Source organism: Bombus flavifrons, chromosome 4 (assembly GCF_040668555.2).
Source record: "Bombus flavifrons isolate JBK064 chromosome 4, iyBomFlav1_principal, whole genome shotgun sequence".
NCBI classification, from domain to species: domain Eukaryota; kingdom Metazoa; phylum Arthropoda; class Insecta; order Hymenoptera; family Apidae; genus Bombus; species Bombus flavifrons.
In genome coordinates, this window is record NC_138445.1 from 3,896,309 (window position 1) to 3,917,127 (window position 20,819).

At 33.2% G+C, this 20,819-nt stretch overlaps 1 protein-coding gene across 1 annotated transcript in view; it reads right to left on the reverse strand.

Annotated features, from left to right (window-relative positions):
* Cad87A (cadherin 87A) overlaps positions 1–20,819 on the reverse strand; it is a 514,332-nt gene that overhangs the window by 14,170 nt on the left and 479,343 nt on the right. Inside the window, exon 7 of the mRNA XM_069111394.1 lies at positions 1,579–1,713. Within this exon, the coding sequence (XP_068967495.1) occupies positions 1,579–1,713 (135 nt within the window). The remainder of the gene's footprint in view (positions 1–1,578; positions 1,714–20,819) is intronic.

Genomic DNA, 20,819 nt, shown 5'->3' on the forward strand with positions numbered 1-20,819 from the left:
CAAATTTACGTTATCAAATTGTGTTTTTTTTTAATATATTGGGTTGGCATTAGACGATATTGAGAAAATCCGCAATCACTTAGTTGCCAACCCAATATATTCGATTAACACGTTGAATGACATGGGAGTCACCGGTAAACTCAGTGAAATAAAATCATTAATGATGAATATATACCGTAACATATCTGTTGGTGGTAACATTTCAACATTATATGTATCACATAATAAAAAATTCATCGTGGCGCCACAGCCAAACCTTGTAAAACTGGTATTTAACGTGTTAATATTCTTTCTATCGCTATTTCTATTATCTACGCTGTATATTATACATTTTTATATTGTATTTCTATGAAATGGAAAGAAATGGAAGTATTCGCAGCATCGAAGCTCCGAATTTGTGGATGATAACGATGGATTTGAAATATTCGTTTCTTACATCGGAACATCGCAGATCGTCTCATCCAATTTGCTTTAGCAAATAGAATTGTAGCAACTGATTTTAATATCGAATTTGTTTTAGAAGAATTGATAGAAAACTGAAGCACGCGACACGAGCATATTGGAAGACATGCTATTGAATTTGAAACACATAAGACAACGTGTCAGAAACACGTGACAAATGCGATAGAGACGACGAAGAACGATATGACAGCCAAGTTCTCGGAAACGTTGCAGGTGTTCTGTCTGCATTGGTGACGTGATAGTTAAAATACAGACTATACTGAAAAGTTGGGACGTTTATCGTGTAAAAGTAAGTCGAAGATATACAATGGTAATTTTTGTGACAAACGAGAATCTTTTGGTTTATTTATCGGATTGCATGGAAAAACTAGCTGTTTTTTTATGATAAAAATAATCAAACTAAAGTCGAATTGAGACACAATATTGTGGGATAGTGTGACATCAGGGAAGGACGTGGCGTGAGGGGTAATTGTTTATTAGCGTTGTTAAGATATGTTGACGTTGTCAAAGAGTGTTGTGAGCGTTACCAAGGTATGTTTTGGAAAAAGTAAGCATGGAAAACATTGTAACGAGAGTTGGGAGAGTCAGAGTTGAATTTATCATTGTCGTGTGAAGATCGTTGTGTTGTTGTGTCGTAGAAGTAGTGAGTAACGAATACGTGAGACGGGGTATTGTATTCGATTTCGTGTGAGTGCAAACGATATTGTATAAATCATACTGTTACCTACAAACTAATAATATAATATTAACAATAATATAACAAAAACCTCGCAATCATAGTATAAGCGGTGGAGTGGTGATTCTACATGCAGAAATAAGTCGAGAAAGAAAAATAACATTTTTCCGTTTGAGGCTTTGTTTCCGAGAAAAATACATTTCGATACCCGTCAAGTGCTCCTATGCTAATTGCAAGTTTCCAGGCATCCGACTTCTTTTCTGCTCCCGATGACGATGATTTCATTAGACAAGCAGAGTTATGTATGCAGCAACGCGACCAAAATTTTCAACGCTTTTTATTATAAATAGATTTATTCGGGACGTCGATAAGCAGCAAAGTGGCGCTTGGTACTGGCGTACCAGTAGCATAATTAAAATCAATTTTCGAGCTGTACTCACGCTTGCTCTGAGTAGCAATTGGTAAAAGGGCCTCTCCCTGTAGTCGAGTGGTTGGCGCAACACCAAGGCGCCCAGGTAAGAGTTCAGTCTTCTTTCCACGTTCACGATGCCGAACTTTTCACAGGCGTCGAGGAACTGAAACAGAGGCATCATATTGATCGTGTATCGACATTCTGCTGTTGCTGCTTTCTAATAGACTGCGGATTTTTATGTAAATTCATGCTATTGAGAATAATAGCAGATTCGTACTTTCCATTTTTAACAATTACAATGTGACAATTACAATTTTACAATTGCTTTTTTTACATTACAAACAAATACAAGTTTAACAATTAGAATTACTGTGAATAATTATTATATTTTTGGTATTGTTTCTTCGATATTTTCAAGATATAATAATATAATGATAGCAGATTCGTAATTTCGATTTTTAACAATTACAGTGTGATAATTACAATTTTACAATTGCTTTTTTTACATTACAAACAAATACAAGTTTAACAATTAGAATTACTGTGAATAATTATTATATTTTTGGTATTGTTTCTTCGATATTTTCAAGACACCATTAATTATGGCTGGATATATTAAGTGAAATTATTGTTATAACGTTAATGAAAGAATAAATGGACAAAAAGACAATTTTCCAATGAAATTCATTCAGCAGCTGGTATATAAAAAGAAAAAAAAATGGTTTCAAGATTTCGGAATAGAATTATTACGGTGGCCAGCATCGAGTTTTGAACTGAACCCGATCGGAAGCCTATGGGGAATTCTAGCGAGAAAAGTTTACGATCAGGAGAAGCTACCAGTAGAAAATATCGTGGAACGTAAAAAAAATAATAAAATCAGTGTGGACGGATTTTCAGATGGAAACTTTAAATAAGTTAGAAGGATAGCGTACCTGACTGATTAATAAAAATTAATAAAGAAGATTCTTCTACTACTTTAATAAAAGTAAAGATTCAAATTGTATGAAATTTATTAAGTAAATTATACTATGTTTAAAAGATTAATATTATATTTTCTCACAGCCAAAAACACAATTTTAAGAAAAAAATCCAATTTTTTCCCGACTTCTATGGAACAAATCTTTCGTTTGTTATATCTTCAGTTTTGTATTATATCACAATATAAATTTTAATTGTATAATTGAAAATTGGAATTGTATAAAAGATTTCGTCAATTTTTGTTTTAATATCATGAAAAATCTAAAAATGGATTGCGTTTGTAATTATTCATGACACTATATACAAATAGTGTCACTAGCACAACTGTTGCGGCCTTTGTACGTTTCAAACAAGATGATTCAGGAATATGGAAAATGATAGACAATGTATTAAAGCAAATATCATTACTTGAAACAAAAACATTTCTTTTCTTCGAAAGAAAAGTGTAATTTCAAAAAGTAGGGTAGCTGTATCTTCTAACAATAATTGCGTCAACTAGCGCAGCAAATTGTAAATGTTACATCGTACAAGCGTCGTTGCTTCGTAATTCTTCACGAATCAACAGCTCTGTAATTCCAATTGTTACCAACAAAATGTTCTATACATTGCAAAATCGCTACAAGCGTATCATTTATTGGGTTGGAAACTAAGTGATTGCGGATTTTGCCATTACCATATAATGACAGAATTCGCAATCACTTAGTTGCCAACCCAATACTTTCATTGCGTTCGAGAAAGTCCGCATTTTCGCTTGTCTATCTTTTTTAAATGGCAATAGGAAGACTGCGTATCAAAACCACACCGTTTCGTACAATTGAAGCTTGAAGATTCGAAGGAACTGGACTTTTTATTTTTCTGCGCGTGTTCCAACGCTGCGTGTTACGAGCGAAAATTTTTCCTACGCCGATAAAATGAAAATATTTTCAATCACACGAAAGACTCTCGACGAATCAATGGTAGAAACGATAAAAAGGAATAAAGAAAGAAAGAAAGAAAACAACAGCAAATAAACGATCTAAAAAATGAATTCCAATACGCTAACGTATCGTCCATATATCGGCTCTGTCTCGATAATCGTTTTCAACCATAACTATGCTGAACGTCTCGTTCCAATAACCGCCACAATTAACGAGGAAATTCGACTATTTTGGTAAATGATAGAGCCGTTGTAAACATTAGTTTGCTTTAATGACCGAACATGCATGGTGCGTTCCACGGTCTGTGTAAAACGAAAAGAGGCATTAAAGTTCGCCGCCGTAAAGCCAGCGGGGCCATTAGTTAAAAGGTTTTACAGTTTTATTGGTCGTCTAACGGCCCCGTGAATTTATCGAGCGGATATGACGTAGAGGGTAAAGCGTGTAAGAGTATGCGTCTACGTGCTAATATTCCAGCCGCATCCTTCGGGATCGTCGCGTACAACTGGCGTGGTCAGATAATTTCCGCGTATCCCCTGTGATAAACGCGTTGGATATTTTTCGAATAAAATACTCCTTCGTGCTCGCTATTTTTCTTCACGATCTGATCGCTTAAAGGTCTGTCACAGTATGCCGCGTTAGCGACCCTAAAATACGATACGAGGCGTTCTCGTGCGATATAACTATATGTATATCTATATATCTATATATATATATATTTGGAAAACCGTGTCGCTCAGCCATTTCTGTGCTGTTATCGGATGCCGTGCAAACACGGAAGTTGAAAAATTTCAAGTACAGTCGCGTCTTACGGAATCTTCCGCCTTTATGACGCGCTAGTAACGCCGAAGAAGAAGTTGTTACGAGTTATGAGGAAACGTTTGACGCCGCAGCGAAGCCAATATCAAGGGCTTCTGCTGCGAAAATACCCTCGCCGTTTCTCTATACAAATTCTTCGGCTTTACCACCTCCGTTCAAGCGTTTCTGCAATAAGATACTGTGCGCACATTCGGTTGTTATTCGATGAGTAGACAATTTTCAGTCGCCTGACTGTAAATACTGGAGATTCGGATGAAATGTATTTCTCCGAGTTTTCGTTTGTTTTATTTACAAACGATCGCTTGTTTGCGGTTTCTTTAAGTAACGAATAGTCGTAGTAGTTTTAACACGTTGAATGTCATGCAGGTCACTGGTGATCGGCATTCAATTTAGCCATGGTGCCGTGGGGGTCACCGGTGACCGGCGCACCAAAATTAGTAGAAATATATAATTTGAACAAATGTCAATAGTTATAAATTTTGTATTATTGCCATCGTTACTATAATAGTGTGACGAAATTAATGCAGTATAAAACATATAAAAATAGTTTTATTTATACATGAAATACAGATCTATTATGTGCGTCTCGAACGTAGGAAAAACTCGCTTTTTCCATGTTTTATCATAATGAACAATAAGCCTAAGTAACGTTTCAACTTGAAAGATGTTTGATAGCAATTAAGGGCCTTGACAGTAAAGTAAAAAATGCTAAATCTTGTGACGGTTCTTTAGGATTATTGCGGGTCCGAATAAGTATGATCGAGGGATGGATTATGGTTTATGGTAGGTCCCGGGACGTAACAACATAGAACAATTATTTAGCAATGCGAAGAAACAAAATGAGATAATTAATAATCGAAAAAAATAAGTGAATCGAGCGAAATTGCACTACAGCGCCATGGGGGTCACCGGTGACCTCAGTGAGATAAATGATGATTATACACCGTAACATATCTGTTGTAGGTAATGTTTCAACATTATATGTATCGCATAATAAAAAATTCATCGTGGTGCCACGGCCAAATCTTGTAAAATTGGCGTGGCATTTAACGTGTTAAGTAGCTAAAAGTTTCTTTCGTTTTATAAGGAAATAATGGATGCACCACATTTTTCGTTTTATATTATTTTATCGAATTACGTATGATCCATTTTGTTCTATCAAAATAAAGATCACAATGTTCGACAGATTAGGTTTCATGTTTGTATCAAATTCGTTGTTGTAAAAGACGTGTCTGTAAAAGAAAGACACTTTTCGGACAACCTAATGCTAACTAGTTTCAAAAAAGTATGCAGCGAACAAGTAAATACATCGAGTTAATACAAGTAAGATTTGTAATTAACTTGGTAAGTGCTAGACGCGAGCAAGCAATTTTCTTACAACTTTTCAATATTTGTTTATCTTCGTCCTGTAGCAGCTTTAATAAACCTTCACTTAATATCACAATTAACGTAAAATAATATGACGTTTTTAAATTAAATACTGAAAATTAAACACTTTTTACATTTTTCTCATATTCTTATATTCCTCAACTAGTATCTTCTTCCATGATATTTTTAGTTTGCTTTACAGTAGGAAGAGTAATTATAGCGAAATTTCCACCGTGAGTAAGCGTGTAATTAATTAACGTTAAAGACGTTTTTTTCCCAAAGGATACGTCTCTCATAGAAGAGGAACATATTTTGTTCCCAGAAAATTTTTATCGAATATTTCATTTCACATCTCGCATGTATATTTGAGACATTTTCATTGCTTTTCATAACGTCAAGTTTTCTGTTTATTCTTATTCTGCCAGCATTATTTGTCTTGTACACTACAGCGTTGCACTACAAAGCTGTTTATATCTCAGTAATAATTTATTCTTTGATCCTTTATAACGACATGTAACGTAGAAGTTACGTAATTATTTTACATATTCATAAATTTGATCTCATCTGTTTGCACGTGATTACGATATTGCATTTCACGAGTAATACTATCATACCATGCAAATGATATTCTTAGATTTTGGATTAAAGTAAGAGGCTGTAGGTGATCGATATTATAATTCTTTTCTTTTATCAGCGAAGAAAATTCTAATTACAGAGAGTTAAAGTAAGTGCTTCTACGATTTTCAATCAACTTTTAGACTACACATGAGAGCACATTTAACTAAGAACAAAATTAACCTTAGCACACGATAATATAATAAATAGTAACAAGGATTGTAAATCAACATAATTCTAAATGAAACTAGCGATGAATTGTATTTTTTAAGTAAACGATAATCCTTTAAGGATTTTACATCTTTTTTATTATCTACTGATGTTAACAATTTCAACGATTACAATTTCAACAATGCTAACAATTTGACAATAGAAAATAGCCAATACAAGAAAATGTTAAACGTTTATTTTCCCTAATAATTCCGTAATTTCTCGATATGAACAAACATTATAAAAAGAACGAAAATTACGTTAGAAATACAAGAGGATTTGAGCAAGTAAATCAGGCTGTATCTTTATCTCAAGCAAAGTTCTAGTTTCTTGTTCTTTCTTCTAAAAATGCGTGTAATTGCGTATATCATATTTTTACCAACAATTTTACGATTAAATATACGTATTAGCCGCCATTGGTAATAACAAATTTTAATATGAATATTTTACAAATTGAAATTTGCTTAAAAGAGAGCATCGAGCAATTAAACAAAAGAAAAAAGATACTCGAGATACACTTTAATCATAAAATGCTGAGTTTTCAATCACCTTATCTTATACTTTCTACTTCTAACAAATTCTAACAAATTCGTGCAAACTAAGTTTTATTTATGGTTTCATTTAAAAAGAAAATACACCGTGCGATATACTGGATAGAAAAGTCGCGCTGTGAGTTAATAAAGTTTGTTATATACACGCTGCAAAATTGTTCCTTTGCGTCCCTTTTTCCTCCCACTCGAAAGATCTGGTCCAATCCAAGTACTGGATTCGTTTAATATATCAGCTTTCCTCGGCTTCGAAATCTTTTTCCACTTATTCTCATTTTCGCTCCATTGATTTTCCTCTCGATGTACAAACGAAAAGTTTTATCGGAGAACAACAGCAGCAGCAGCATCTTATATCATCGGTTTCGTTATTGCATCGTTATAGATCACAGAGAAAGAAAAATAACAGTAACCAGTACTTTTAATTCAAATTAATGCTTCGCATCATTCTCAAGACAATACTTGATTCTTTAAGAAGTTTATAGAGAACAAAAGTTTTATATTCGATATATTCTGTTCTTCTTCGCGATATATGCACATACGACGCACACTGTTCTTATTAAGTGCAATAATATGAATGAATAATAAGAAATAACTAATATGAATTATTTAAACGCGTAGATTGAAAATCATCTGTTTTTTCATCCTGAATCATTGATATCGGGTCTAAGTCATACGTAAAATTCGTAAGCTTCGAAGGTAAATTGAAGTCGCTTGAATACAAATAACTTGATTCCACGTTTGTGTTCGTGCAAGTCAAATTACTTGATTTCAAGTCGTTTGAATTCAAGTCGCCTGACCTCAGACGGCTATCTAATGGAAAATGGATACTTACAAAACGACGTTTAGAGGAAATGACGCGTTTTAAAAGAGAAGAAACAGCATCGAACTGTAGATAACATTGCCTTACCTAGCAACTGTTGTTTTCCTTAGGTCAAGGAATGATAATTGAAAAACTCTTAATCAATTAAATACGAATAACTTGAAACCAAGGAAACAATAGTAGATAATAAGCATACGTAAAGCGTAGAATCTTGAAAAAAGAAAAACATTTCAAGTCAAACGAACAACAAGTTTATGCTAGCTAGTAAAATTCTTTGAATTTTTAAGCCGTTAACCTGACTAATCTGAACGACATTTTATTTTCCACACCATCTCATGTTTGTTCTTTGAAAAATCCTGATTTTTCTATTCGTATTTCGTTATTGCTTGCACACGACGCATTCACTGATTGTATTATCAAGTGATCGAAACTGAAGCGTCGTCTCTCGCGTATCTCCTCTGACTGTCTGACTATAATTGTTTATTCTACTCGAGGATCGTTTGAGTCCCAAGTAGCGCGATCGCGCTGTTTAGATTTCGTGTGGAAAAGTCGCAGTACATTTGAATGCTACGGACGACTGACGGTATTTTGTATTTTATTCTTACCTTCTCAATAATTTTTATTGAACAAAACTTGAAATATTTATAAACTAATAGCACGCATCAATAACAATATAGATGTATTTCATAAAAATAACAAATATGACGAGCGCTATTGCGCCGCTTGTGTCTCTTCGTAATCGATTACGACAAGCGCTATCGCGCTGTACGCGATTTTTCGACCCTGTTTTTTCAAAGACCTCTGGGACACAAAATGTTAACACTTTGACTGCCACGCCGAAATCACATGTTTCGCTCAGGACGCCACGGGAGTATTTTTATTATTTAAAGCATATAATGGCAAAATAATAATAAATTGATAATGTAAGACAACATTCTTCCCTAATGGACCGTTTATCTTAGTGGTGGTCACGGGTGACCACCGTAGCGCCTTGGTAACAGTTGATAGCGACATGTTATAACAAGGTTTCGTTTATTTCAACAAACCATTCGCATTTGTTATTTCGTCGTAAGCAAAACATCTAGAATATATTGTTGAAACGTATAGAAGATATTAGTGAACAGTATTATGATTATTTTTATGATTTCGACGAAACATTCGGCTAAAATGGTAGCCTTGAAAACTTGAGGTTGAGAGTAAAAGATTACACGATAATGGAAGAAGGAAACGCAATTTTATCTTGTAACAATGGATGTACAATGTAAAATAATAAGGCTGGAAAAATGATCGGCTCTTTAAATAGTATTAACTTCGTATTGTACGACGCTTTGTGTTCGTACTTTGATTCTCGTAAATCGAACAACTATACATATTCGTCGTGATTTAACCTTACGAAATAATGCAGGACGAGACTGCGTACACGACAGATTTTGCAGTAGGATTTTGTCAGAGCCTGCATATTAAGCTTGAACAAGTGAATACACTTACCGAGCTTTCATTTATGCAGGACATTAACTTGTTCCGTTTTGAACTGCTTAGATGATTCGGCAGATAAGCCAACAGAAATTATTTAAAATGTTCTAGACCGAAGCAGTTATAGCTTCCTCTCTTTAGCTTCTTAAACGGGCTATGTATGTACGTACTTTAAGAAGCTTCCGGTGAGAAAATTAAGAAATAGGAGAAAGTAAAGAAGTAAAGGAAAATTCTATTTTGCCAACGATAGAAATTTTTGAATCGTCAGACTTCTATAATTCTCTTGTATGTTTCTGTAATGAAAACTCGTTTTGTATAAGTCAGTTCTTAGTTTGCAAAGCTTAATTTCTACGAAGTTTTTGATAACTGCACGAGTAGCGCAATTTTTTAAATAATCCAATATGTGCACGAATTTCTGCAACTCGTCTTAATTTTTATTTTCACAACATATTAAGTATATGTATGTACGTTCAGTCATTTTATGTTTAAAATCTCGACAATGTCGTTCGTTTCTTTATAAAAATATTTTAATATACTTCATGATTATTATACCATAAATTAATTTTATAATGTATATGTATATATCTTTTTATGAAATTAAAGGCTTTCATTTTATTCTATAAATATATACGTATGTAAATAAAATCGTTTAAATTTTTAATAATAAAATTGTTATGTTTTCACTATAAAATTTACTATTTTATATAATATGATTTTATTAAAATATAATATCATATGCAATATTATATTTATTTTTTATTATATTATATTTCTATATAATATTTATTTACAATATTATAATACAATATAAAATTTAATATTTGTAAGAATAAGTAGAACATATCTATACAAAACTGTTGCAATAAAAGGAGTAATAACAATAACAAAGCCACGAACTTAATAAAAGCGATTATTTATACTTTAGGAAATAAACGTGCATCAGAACTTTTCTGTTTCTTTATTATGCGTAATTAATTTAATCGAAGCAACGTTAATTTTCCTCAGTTCAATAGTATCAAAGTGTTGACAATCCAGCCAAAATCACTGCATCGTTATTTCGCTAAGTAGTATTGTATCCGTGGCTAATATTTCATCACATTAATACAATTTCGAGCCTCGATAATACAAAATTTCCCGACATTACATGTAAACTATTACTCAAAACGTATCAGCAATCCGCTGCCTCGTAAATCAGTGCAGGTTTAATAGAAAAATTATTCCTCGAAACTACGTGATCGATCGGAGTCTTTTTCACCTATTGAGTTTCTTATGGTACAAACTCGCTCCATTACGAAAGATGTTTTTCAATATTAAAATATTTCAAATCAATGAAAGAACGTTTCGTATAATCAGAAATTTTTGTTTCTTTTTACTCGACATTCTCACGACACGTTTAATATTATTACATTTTATGCCGTACAGTTACCTGATATTAATTGTTCACCGGATAAAATTTTACGTGAAATTAATTGTTTATCATGTTGCACGTAATTAGCATTGACGTTTAATATAATTTCACAGGACGAATTTATTACTTCAGTAGACGTTATCAACAATATTAATGATAACATCCGTTCCAAAATTCCACGGCAATAGCAAACTTGCTGAGTTGATTCATCACAATTTGCGTGATCTTCTAATGATCTCAAGTGGATTTTCATCGCAACGCGGAACTTATAATTGAGAAGGCAATATTCTTGCCAGTAAATTCGTTAAGTTTATGCTTGTTATGCCAAGATTCATGACGTAGAGTAGGAAATACGAGAAATTCATCGCACTTCCACGGATTATAGGGATGCACGCGATAATAATATTACAATTGAGCTTAAGAAACTGCCACTTTACGAAAATTCTGTCGCTTGTAAAAGGAAACAAATTAAAATTCAAATTGAAAGAAAGACGAATTCGCGAATAAATGTTATTATGAAAGAAACATGTAGCGATTTGAAATCATCATTATTATAATGGAATCATCACAGCACGATACATTTTAAATTACACGTAACGAAATTATAGATGCAATTTACGACTGTTTCCAATTTTCGCCGAGCAGGTAATCGCCGCTTGAAATTTACAAATTTCTACAGCTGATGAAATGACGCTACGATACAGCAATATACAATGTGTTTGTAATTTTATTACAAAGAACCTAATACGTAAGAAATGCACGATATTTCTTGGAGGACAATTATTTAAATTGCTGTCTCTGTTGTAAAATGCGTGTAGATCGACGAAGAAACGTAAAACAGGGAAACTGTCAAACATCAAATTCTCTGGCAGACAGAAAAATAGATCTTACAAAATTTTCTATTCTTTTTCACCAATATATTAGGTTGTCCGGAAAGTGTCTTTCTTTTACAGACACGTCTTTTACAATAATGCATCTTTATACGAACATGAAACCTAATCTGTCGAACGTTGTGATCTTTATTTTAATAGAACAAAATGGATCATACGTAATTCGACAAAATAATATAAAACGGAAAATGTTGTGCATCCATTATTTCCTTATAAAACGAAAGAAACTTTTCGGACGACCTAATAGATTCATTAAAGGAAGAATTGCATTCGTACAGGAGCCTGTACGTGGGTCTTAGTTATAGAGAAAACTGAATGTTCAATTGATTTAAATTCGCAAGTATCGTATCAATAATCCTTTTTGTACAGGACAACTTATCAGAATAACAATCCTAGATAACTCGTATGAAAACAAGAAATATATCTCTTCAAGAAGTTCTTTTTATTTTTGTTAGAGAAACATATTTTACGATAACCTGAGTAAGAATCGTTGTAAAATTGGTGATATCCAGCGTCCATGTGTTCCAGCATGTCCATCGCATAATCATATTTTAAGGCATCACGTTTTAACGCTATTAGTAATTATCGACAAATGGAAATTGCTGTTAGATTCTCTGCTGCATTGTTTCCACTGGCACGTACGGCATTATGCGATAAAAAAGCAACAGTTTCTAATTTTCCCACGTGCAACAAATTTTCAATTACTTGCTTATTGCTACTTTTATTTTTTTATAACATTTACACAGGCTACGTTACGATACAATCTTATTCTACTATTATTTAGAAAGTTTACAATTATTAGAAAAATGTTAGAAAATTGAAAAATATTTTTCAAATATCATTTATTTATGTAATACTATTTAGAATGAGAAATTTCACTTAAATTCTATACTACAGTATCCCCACTGGCACGTAGAATGTTATACGATAAAAAAAGAAAAATCTCGTAATTTTTCCGCTTACAGCGTCGTGTACGAGAAATTGTCGATTCAATTTTTCAGATATTAAGGCGTGCACGAAGAAGGAAACGCGTTCAGATTTCATGCAGATCAGCCTTCTTCTCTGTATCGCGATAAATACTGCAAGAGCGGCTACCAGAAGGAATTATAAGGCACAGAGGCTCGTCGCTAGATGACTTGACATGGAACAGCTGTTAAAGATACTTGCGTATTCAGTGGCGTGGTCGACATAGAAAATTCAAGCGATTAAGAGGTGAACTTTCTACGGCTGGAGTTTATGTTGTCGTATTAATATATTACAGAGGGCAGAGAGGCAGAGAATATGCAGCGCGTCCTATTAAATAGTCAAATGTCCCCGAGATTAATTTCGCAGACGCTACTACCGGAAGGGAAGCAGAATTTATCTCATGACAATTAATCTTGCCCCTTGGACATCGAAAACGTGCACGAAAGAAAGAGATTACCAGCGGATTTCGTTATGCATTAATTAAAAGGAACTTACTAATATTTCTCCGATGGGGAATTATTTATCGTGGAAAAGATTGTTCCACGAACAGCGGTGCCGTTTAATAACGTCAGCTAAATCATTCGACTTTTACTGTTCCGATTCCGGCCAGAAGAGGCGAACTAGAATAATTTAACGAATAACCGGCGAATTATAAAGGACTTTGGTATTCTGATAGACGTTTGCAATACGATGTATATTTTATCTTATGTGGCTGCACGTTTGCGCAAAGCACACGACGAATATTCCTGAATCTTTCATCTCGGGTTCTATGATGAATTTTGGCCAGTAGACCTTCCCGTGCTCGCTTTAAATCTCCACACTGACAGATTTATCCGATAGACGTTAACGTTTCAAATGTTATCCTTAATATATGAAGATCACAGGCAAAGAACATGTTGAATACATTTTTTCGTAATGCTTTTACTTTAATGTGATTCTACGATTGGAAAAGTATGTTTTAATATAAAATAGCTGAAAGTGGAAGGAATCTGTTAAATGTAACAAACGCTGCAATTGAAAGTTAGAAGAGGTTCGTACATTTTTATTCCAATTTTTTGTTTCCGTTTAACACATTGTTGATCGGCAATTTTACTGAGAATTTATCTCGTGTCACAGGCTATTATTTCGTAATTCGATGTGGAAGTAAAACAATATAAATAAACTTTAATAAATTTTATTTATTATTCAACTATTAATATTTCCTTTGCGCATGATAAACAGTGTAACAATCACCTGCGTGTAATGATAAACAACAGCTTTTGCAAATATATCCAGTTTCGCTGCGTTTTTCTTTCGAAGAGCATATTCTACACGCTCTAGTCGGATTTTAAATAATTCTGTAAGTTTGGTGTGATATCATGTTCGTTCCACTCTTCTTCCAATTCGTCGTCACTATCTGATTCTATTATATTCCTTTTTTGATATTTTGATGGCCTAATATCAGATTCACTATCTTCTGATACAGTATTATTTTCCAAGTCAATTTGATTCACAATCACTCGGACAATCAGAGAAAACATCCGCGTCTAATTCATTGAAAGATTCTTCATTGGTATGTTCCATCATCGTTAAAATCTTTTTTACAACAAAGGACGCAACTTGACGGGTCTTATAAGCGAGAGACACAGTTTGAGGTATGCTGACCAATAATTGCACTGTATCATCTCCAACAGTGCACTGAGAAAACGAGCTGATGTGAAAAAAAGCGCATCACGAGTTTGGCCATGGAAACACGAGTTAACTCGTGGCCGGTCAACAATGTGTTAACAGCACTTTGATTGCCACGCCGAAATCACATGTCTCACTAAGGACGCCACGGGAGTATTTTTATTATTCAAAGCATATAATGGCAAAATAATAATAAATTGATGATGTAAGACAACATTCTTCCCCAATGGACCGTTTGTCTTATTGGTAGTCATGGGTGACCACCGTGAAGCCTTGGTAACAGTTGACAGCGACATGTTATAACAAGATTTCGTTTATTTCAACAAACCATTCGCATTCTTTATTTCGTCGTAAGCAAAACGTTCAGAATATATTGTTGGAACATATAGAAGATATTAGTAAACAGTATTATGATTATTTTTATGATTTCGACGAAACATTCGGCTAAAATGGTAGAGGTCCGCAAAGAAATTATGTTTGTGATAAACCAATGGTAGTGGCAGATTACAACAGAGGAAAATGTGCTGTAGATTTATCAGATCAAATGATAGCATATTCTACACCACATAGAAGAACCCTCAAGTGATATATAAAATTAGCTTTAGAGTTATTGTTAAATACATCAATTTCAAACGCGATGATACTCTATAAACAAGCAACAAAAACAAAAATCAAGGTATCAGGTTTTAGAATGGCACTTGCAATGCACCTTACACAGTGCTATTCACCAGAGCCGTCAAATATACTTATTCGACAAAGATTGCGACACGAAATGCAGAAGAAAGAAGGGTCAGTGTACCTGGCACGAAAATTTTGCAGAAAGTGCTATAAAAAATGTTAAACAATTAAGATCAAAAATTGCTAAGTATCGGACCAAAAAGGTGACCACTTATTGTCCAGGTTGTATTGATGAGCCACATTTATGTTTAAAGTGTTTTAACACAGTGCACCGTTAGATGCAACATTTGTTCTCATTTTTTTTTATTGATGTTCTAATGAAAATGTTTAATTGTTCAATGGGGACTTTTTATTTCAAAGTATCTTCTATTTATCGGTTATATTCAAAATGCCCTAACTGTCAATTTTCATTCAATTTTTACAATTGTAAAAAGTTCAAGACCTCCGGTCACCAAATATAAAAAGAAAAATATGTTGAAGTAAATATAAGTATAAGTATAGTGTATGCTAATCCAGATCCTCGCTCTCTCAGTGTTACATTACAACAGGATGCAATAGGGATGTTGATACATTTCTAACAAAGGACATTACCAAAAAAGTTAACCTTGGCGTGTAACTCTAGTTGAAGGTTACAAGAAACAGCAATAAAAATCTACTTATTGCTCTTTTGTCTCTAGACCTCGTAATCCAAAACAACATTCATATTCAAGGTCACAATAATTATTTACCTCTCCTTTTCTATTTTTAATTTTTTGCTTCTCTAAATTCTATTTTCTTCGTAACAGAGGTGTCCAGGTAACGAGAATACAAAAGAAAAGATGTAAAGTTTTTCTTGAAGTAATTACGTCGACAAATATTAATATCTATTCACTAGATCCAAGTAGATGATCTGTTTTCGTAGGAAGACGACAGAGAGAGAACGCGATAAATCAAACCTACTTTTCACAAAGAAGCAGATAAAATTCAGTCCATTTGTCAATTTCATGTCACCATATATATTCAATTGCCTACTTCTTTATCTGATTTCCAAGTTAAGTATGTGCTTCCGCGTACTTGAACAATTTTCAAATATATCGATCGTTATAATATTGAAATATCGCATCCCTCAAGGGGAGATTCTCGCGTAACAACGATAAGAGCAAATGAATTTTACGAATTTTTTTTGTAGATCGACCTACTAAATGTAATTTCTTTATTTCGGTTCCTCTTGTTGTTTATTGTATGTTGTACGATTTTTTAACGTTCTTGACAATGTAACTTTTATTGGCGTACAGTATAACACGTGTCACAATCATCAAAACGCAGAAGTTAAGAAATTTTCTAAAAGTCAAATAGTTCAGGTTGGGATTGAATTTATTTTCGAAAGAAGAATACGAAAAATTGGAAAGTTTTGGCGTTTAGAAGAAAAATGTACTTTTTTCTCCGCAGATAAATTGAGTTTATATCGTTCGAAAAAATATTATAAATAAGCAATCGAATAGAAATTCGAGGTTCGATCCCTGGAGAAATCTGTAGCAAAGCGAATAAGCTTTGCCCGAAATGAATCAGCTTTTCAGTCGTTTTCATCGTGCACGCCAGTTTGCAAAGTTATTAAACGTGGCAGTTTAAAAAGTTAATAAACGAGAAGAAAAATTAAAGTAAAAGAAATTACATTTGTTTTTCCAGACTATATCTACATCGCAAAAAGGTCAATTTCCATATAACTAGTAGTTAATCTGAAAATAATTCATATAAATTAGTTGTTTTTATTGTTGTTACGCGAGAGTCTCACCTTAAAGAATGTTATGAATTTTCTATTTTATTATTTCGAATCGTAGTGATTATCGTGTTGTCTTCGCAATAAATTCGACCTCTTCCTGTCTATTAGTTGCATTTTTCCATGTTTCTGTCATGTTTTTATCGATTACAGTACAATCTGAGATTACGTTTGATATCGGTGCAGTTCGTGACAAAATGGGAACATACTCGACATTAAAACAATTTTCTGAGTTAATATTTTATAAATTGCATATCCTATTATGCTTAAACACGTGGAAAATCGCATTCATGAATTATGAGTATTGTAGAAGAAAATGCATAATAAGAATTCATACCATGTAACTGGTAGTTAGTTTAAAAAAGAAAGAAAGTGAAAGATCCATGTTGTAATTCTTGACCGAAACGAAAAACCAAAAAAGGATTAAATTATTATATATTTTTCTTCTCGATGAACTAAAAAAATTCGTCAAAAAGTTTATTTAAATAATTGTTATAGCACCTTAAAGTTTATTTTTCCTTTTTATAAAACACATTTTTCCTTTAAACCCGTCAAAATTTTTAATTTCGCACTATTTTCTGTCTTTTTTTTAGTTCATCGAGAAGAAAAATATATAATAATTTAATCCTTGTTTGGTTTTTTGTTTCGGCCAAGAATTACGAGGTGGATCTTTCAAGCCGATTGAAAACTGCAGCCCATGAAATAGGCTTAGAAATCTGTCAAATATTATCTTTTTTACTTCAAAAAAAATTTTTTTGTATTCGTTAAATATATATAAAACCATACCTCAAAATTCAATAACTTCATTTTTTTCTTTCCCTTCTAAAAAAAATCACAAAAAGACGCTGTTTTAGAACATTCTAATTCAGGACACCCCCTTAACAGATCGTTCTCATTTTCCATTACGTCGTATTAAATCTTTTTCGTTTGTCCATAAAATAACATTAGAATCTTACAAATTTACAACATCGTATCTGTCTTCAGCGATCTTTGTACAAAAATGAAATTGTTGGATCACCTGAAAAAGTCGATTATCCGAAGAACAGGGGCCGGTGTCACGACGAGATCAAATGATCAAAATTCCACTATAGCTTTCCATATTGCCGAGTGGAACAAATCTTTTTCCAAACGCGTTCACTTTGACACGCTGTGAAGCAGTAGATAGCTGTGATCGGAGGCAGAAAGTCAGAAGCAGTGGAGTTACGCAATTTTTAATTGCCACTGTTCAAAGCTGTATATGTCGTTGATAGCGTGAGTTGTGAAAATTTGTATGTAAAACGAGCGTGGAACTTTACGAGTTATGTTAAAATATACATCGATATAAAAAGGAAAAAAGTGACCGTTGATAATTAAATTGTTAGAGAAATGGAGAGAGAATATTAAAAACTATCAAGGGATATTATACCAAGGTTCTCTCTCTCTCTTTCTCTCACTCACGTAAATGTACGTTTTAGAAATTTTTAACCTTTAACATTGAAAATTAATCAACGAAAGTTGAGCAAGATGATTTTATAATCGGACGCTAAAGCTGGAGGAGTAAAAGTTTTAACAACGCAGCCTTCAAGTTTAAAATAATAATCCATTTATGTCCATAAATTCATTAAAATTGTTTTAACACCGGTGCAAAATTATTTCGATAATATTTATCAAAGGAACGAAGTTATTTGCTCCGTTAGAAACCTGTATGTATCGCTGCAGTTGCTGATATTGCTGCGTTATGTTCATTACTTGCTTAATCGCATTTCAATCATATGAATAATTTCATGCTTGCACGTACAAAGTTACAGAAATAAAACGGTTGCGATAACGATGTTGTGTCGTATTAACATTATTATTTTCAATAAAAAACGCGAAATAACATTTACGCGCTTTCGAAGCCGGTATCGGATGATCCGATCGAAGAAAGCTTTTGCAAGAAAGGGAGCTTATTAAATTTTTTTCATGCACATATTATTTCTGCACGTTGTGTGTTATTAATGTAACAGAATTTGAAGGAACAAACTTTGTTGAGTGTTTGGTGTGTCATTAATCGTAGGCCTCATTACCACAAGTAGTTTCGTGATCGAAATTCTTTTAGATTTAAAAAATTGATGCATACTGGAAAAACTACAAGTAAATTTTTCACCAGTTTGTAACAATTAGAGAAGTTAGTAAAATATTTTTATTTCAATTAAAATACGATATTGATATCGATATGAACTGTGTCTCACTTTATCATCTCGATAGGATCAAATATAATATACAGGCTGGTTGGTAACTGGTGGTACAAGCGGAAAGGGGGTGATTCTACGCGAAAAAAGAAGTCGAAAATATAGAATAAAAATTTTTTTTTTAATTTTTCTTTTTTTCAAATTTTTCCATCGAGACAACGATCTACAGTGAGATCCGCTATAACGTACCGCTCGCGTACCGAGCGAAAATTTAAAGTCGATTTTCTCGAAAACAAAGCCTCAAACGAAAAATTTTTATTCTATATTTTCGACTTCTTTTTTCGCGTAGAATCACCCCCTTTCCGATTGTACCGCCAGTTACCAACCACCCTGTATAATAAATTATAGGACATTATAATACAATCAAAAGAGTAGACTTTTTAGAAATTACCTACTAAAAAAGAAGTTTGAACTTCGTCAGGAATTCGTATTCGTGTTTATTAAATTTAGCCAAGATATTAATTCCTGTCAGATGAAAACAGGTCTGGCATAAATAAAAATATGTGTGTACGAGTGGAATGCTTTTGTTATGAAAATATGTGTTTACGATGTTGTATTTATATTCAGTAGCTTATGCAATGTACATCCAATTTTCCATCTCACTTATATCTCACCGTATAAAAACAATAACTTAATATCGCGTAAATTCAGTTTATTTCGACGCTGATTCCATTTATGTTACTCAATTTGTGTACTGTTTATGATTTGTCACAAAAGTTGCTATCATAATGATTCTGCTAGTCACTGAAATACAAATTGCAATCTTCTGCGGTACTGTACATATTACAGATATCGTATTTAAAACATCGAATAACTAGACACATGTAGCATTACGATTATTGTTAGACAATTAAATAATCGAACGGTAATTTAGTTTCTTATTTCATGGGATGATGATGTTTGTTTAGAGACCATCAGACACGTTTCAATAAGAAACTTTCTACGTTTCTAAACTGAGAAAAGTGAGGACAAATATTTCCAATTTTGTAAATTTCACTGACATCGTTTCATAGAATTTTAGTTAGCCCAATTTCATTTTGCCCAACAACAAAATTATAACCAAAATAATGTTACAAAATACAAGAAATCAACCAACATACTTATACTTAAACTCTTTATAAAATTTCTATTATTTTCTGTCTTTTATCTTATTCTCTAGAAAAATTTCCAAAATTGATCTTACGTTTGGAAGATCAAATGTTTAACACGTTTGATTTATTCGTTCTACAAAAATGTGTTTTGTACGCCGTGTTCGAGACTCTGTGTTGAGAAGAATCGCATAATGTTCGAGATTGTGAGCTCGAAAGAATGCAATAGCAAAGATTGTCACAGGACTGATAGGCTGACAGAGATTATTAGTCAAAAATATTAGCCAAATATTATTAGCCAAATATTATTAGCCAAATAAAAGGCCTGACAAAGATAATTTGCCAGCAAAATAAAGGTATGGCAAGAATCACTTGCTAGTATAAAGAACTGTGAGATTTATTTAAAATGGGCTGCTTATAAACTGAACGTGTTTGGCGTGAGATGTTTCTAAGTTGAAAGTTCTTTTTTTTTATTATTTAATTTGTACTTTACAATTTGTCCTGCTGGACATTTGGTAAATTTTTCTAACTTAATTGCTAAATAACATGTGGGTGGCTACCCCCAGCGGGATACCATGATGTTGAAAGTGAGTTAAGTCTCAACGCTAACGCACACTGACTAAACTCATCAGAGATGAAGTTCGTATAGTCCCTCATACAAGAGACGTTGGCGGAGATAAAACAAGCTAAATTGGTTGTCTAAGCATTTTCGATTTTGTAAGGGTGGTGGTGAGTTTAATACGATGGTAATTTTTTTGCTGCAAGTCACTACCTGCACATAAGAACATAATAAACTCTTATGAAACGCGTATCAAACGTGCTGGAACAGAAGTTAAAAAAAGGGAAAACTGCTGGGTCCC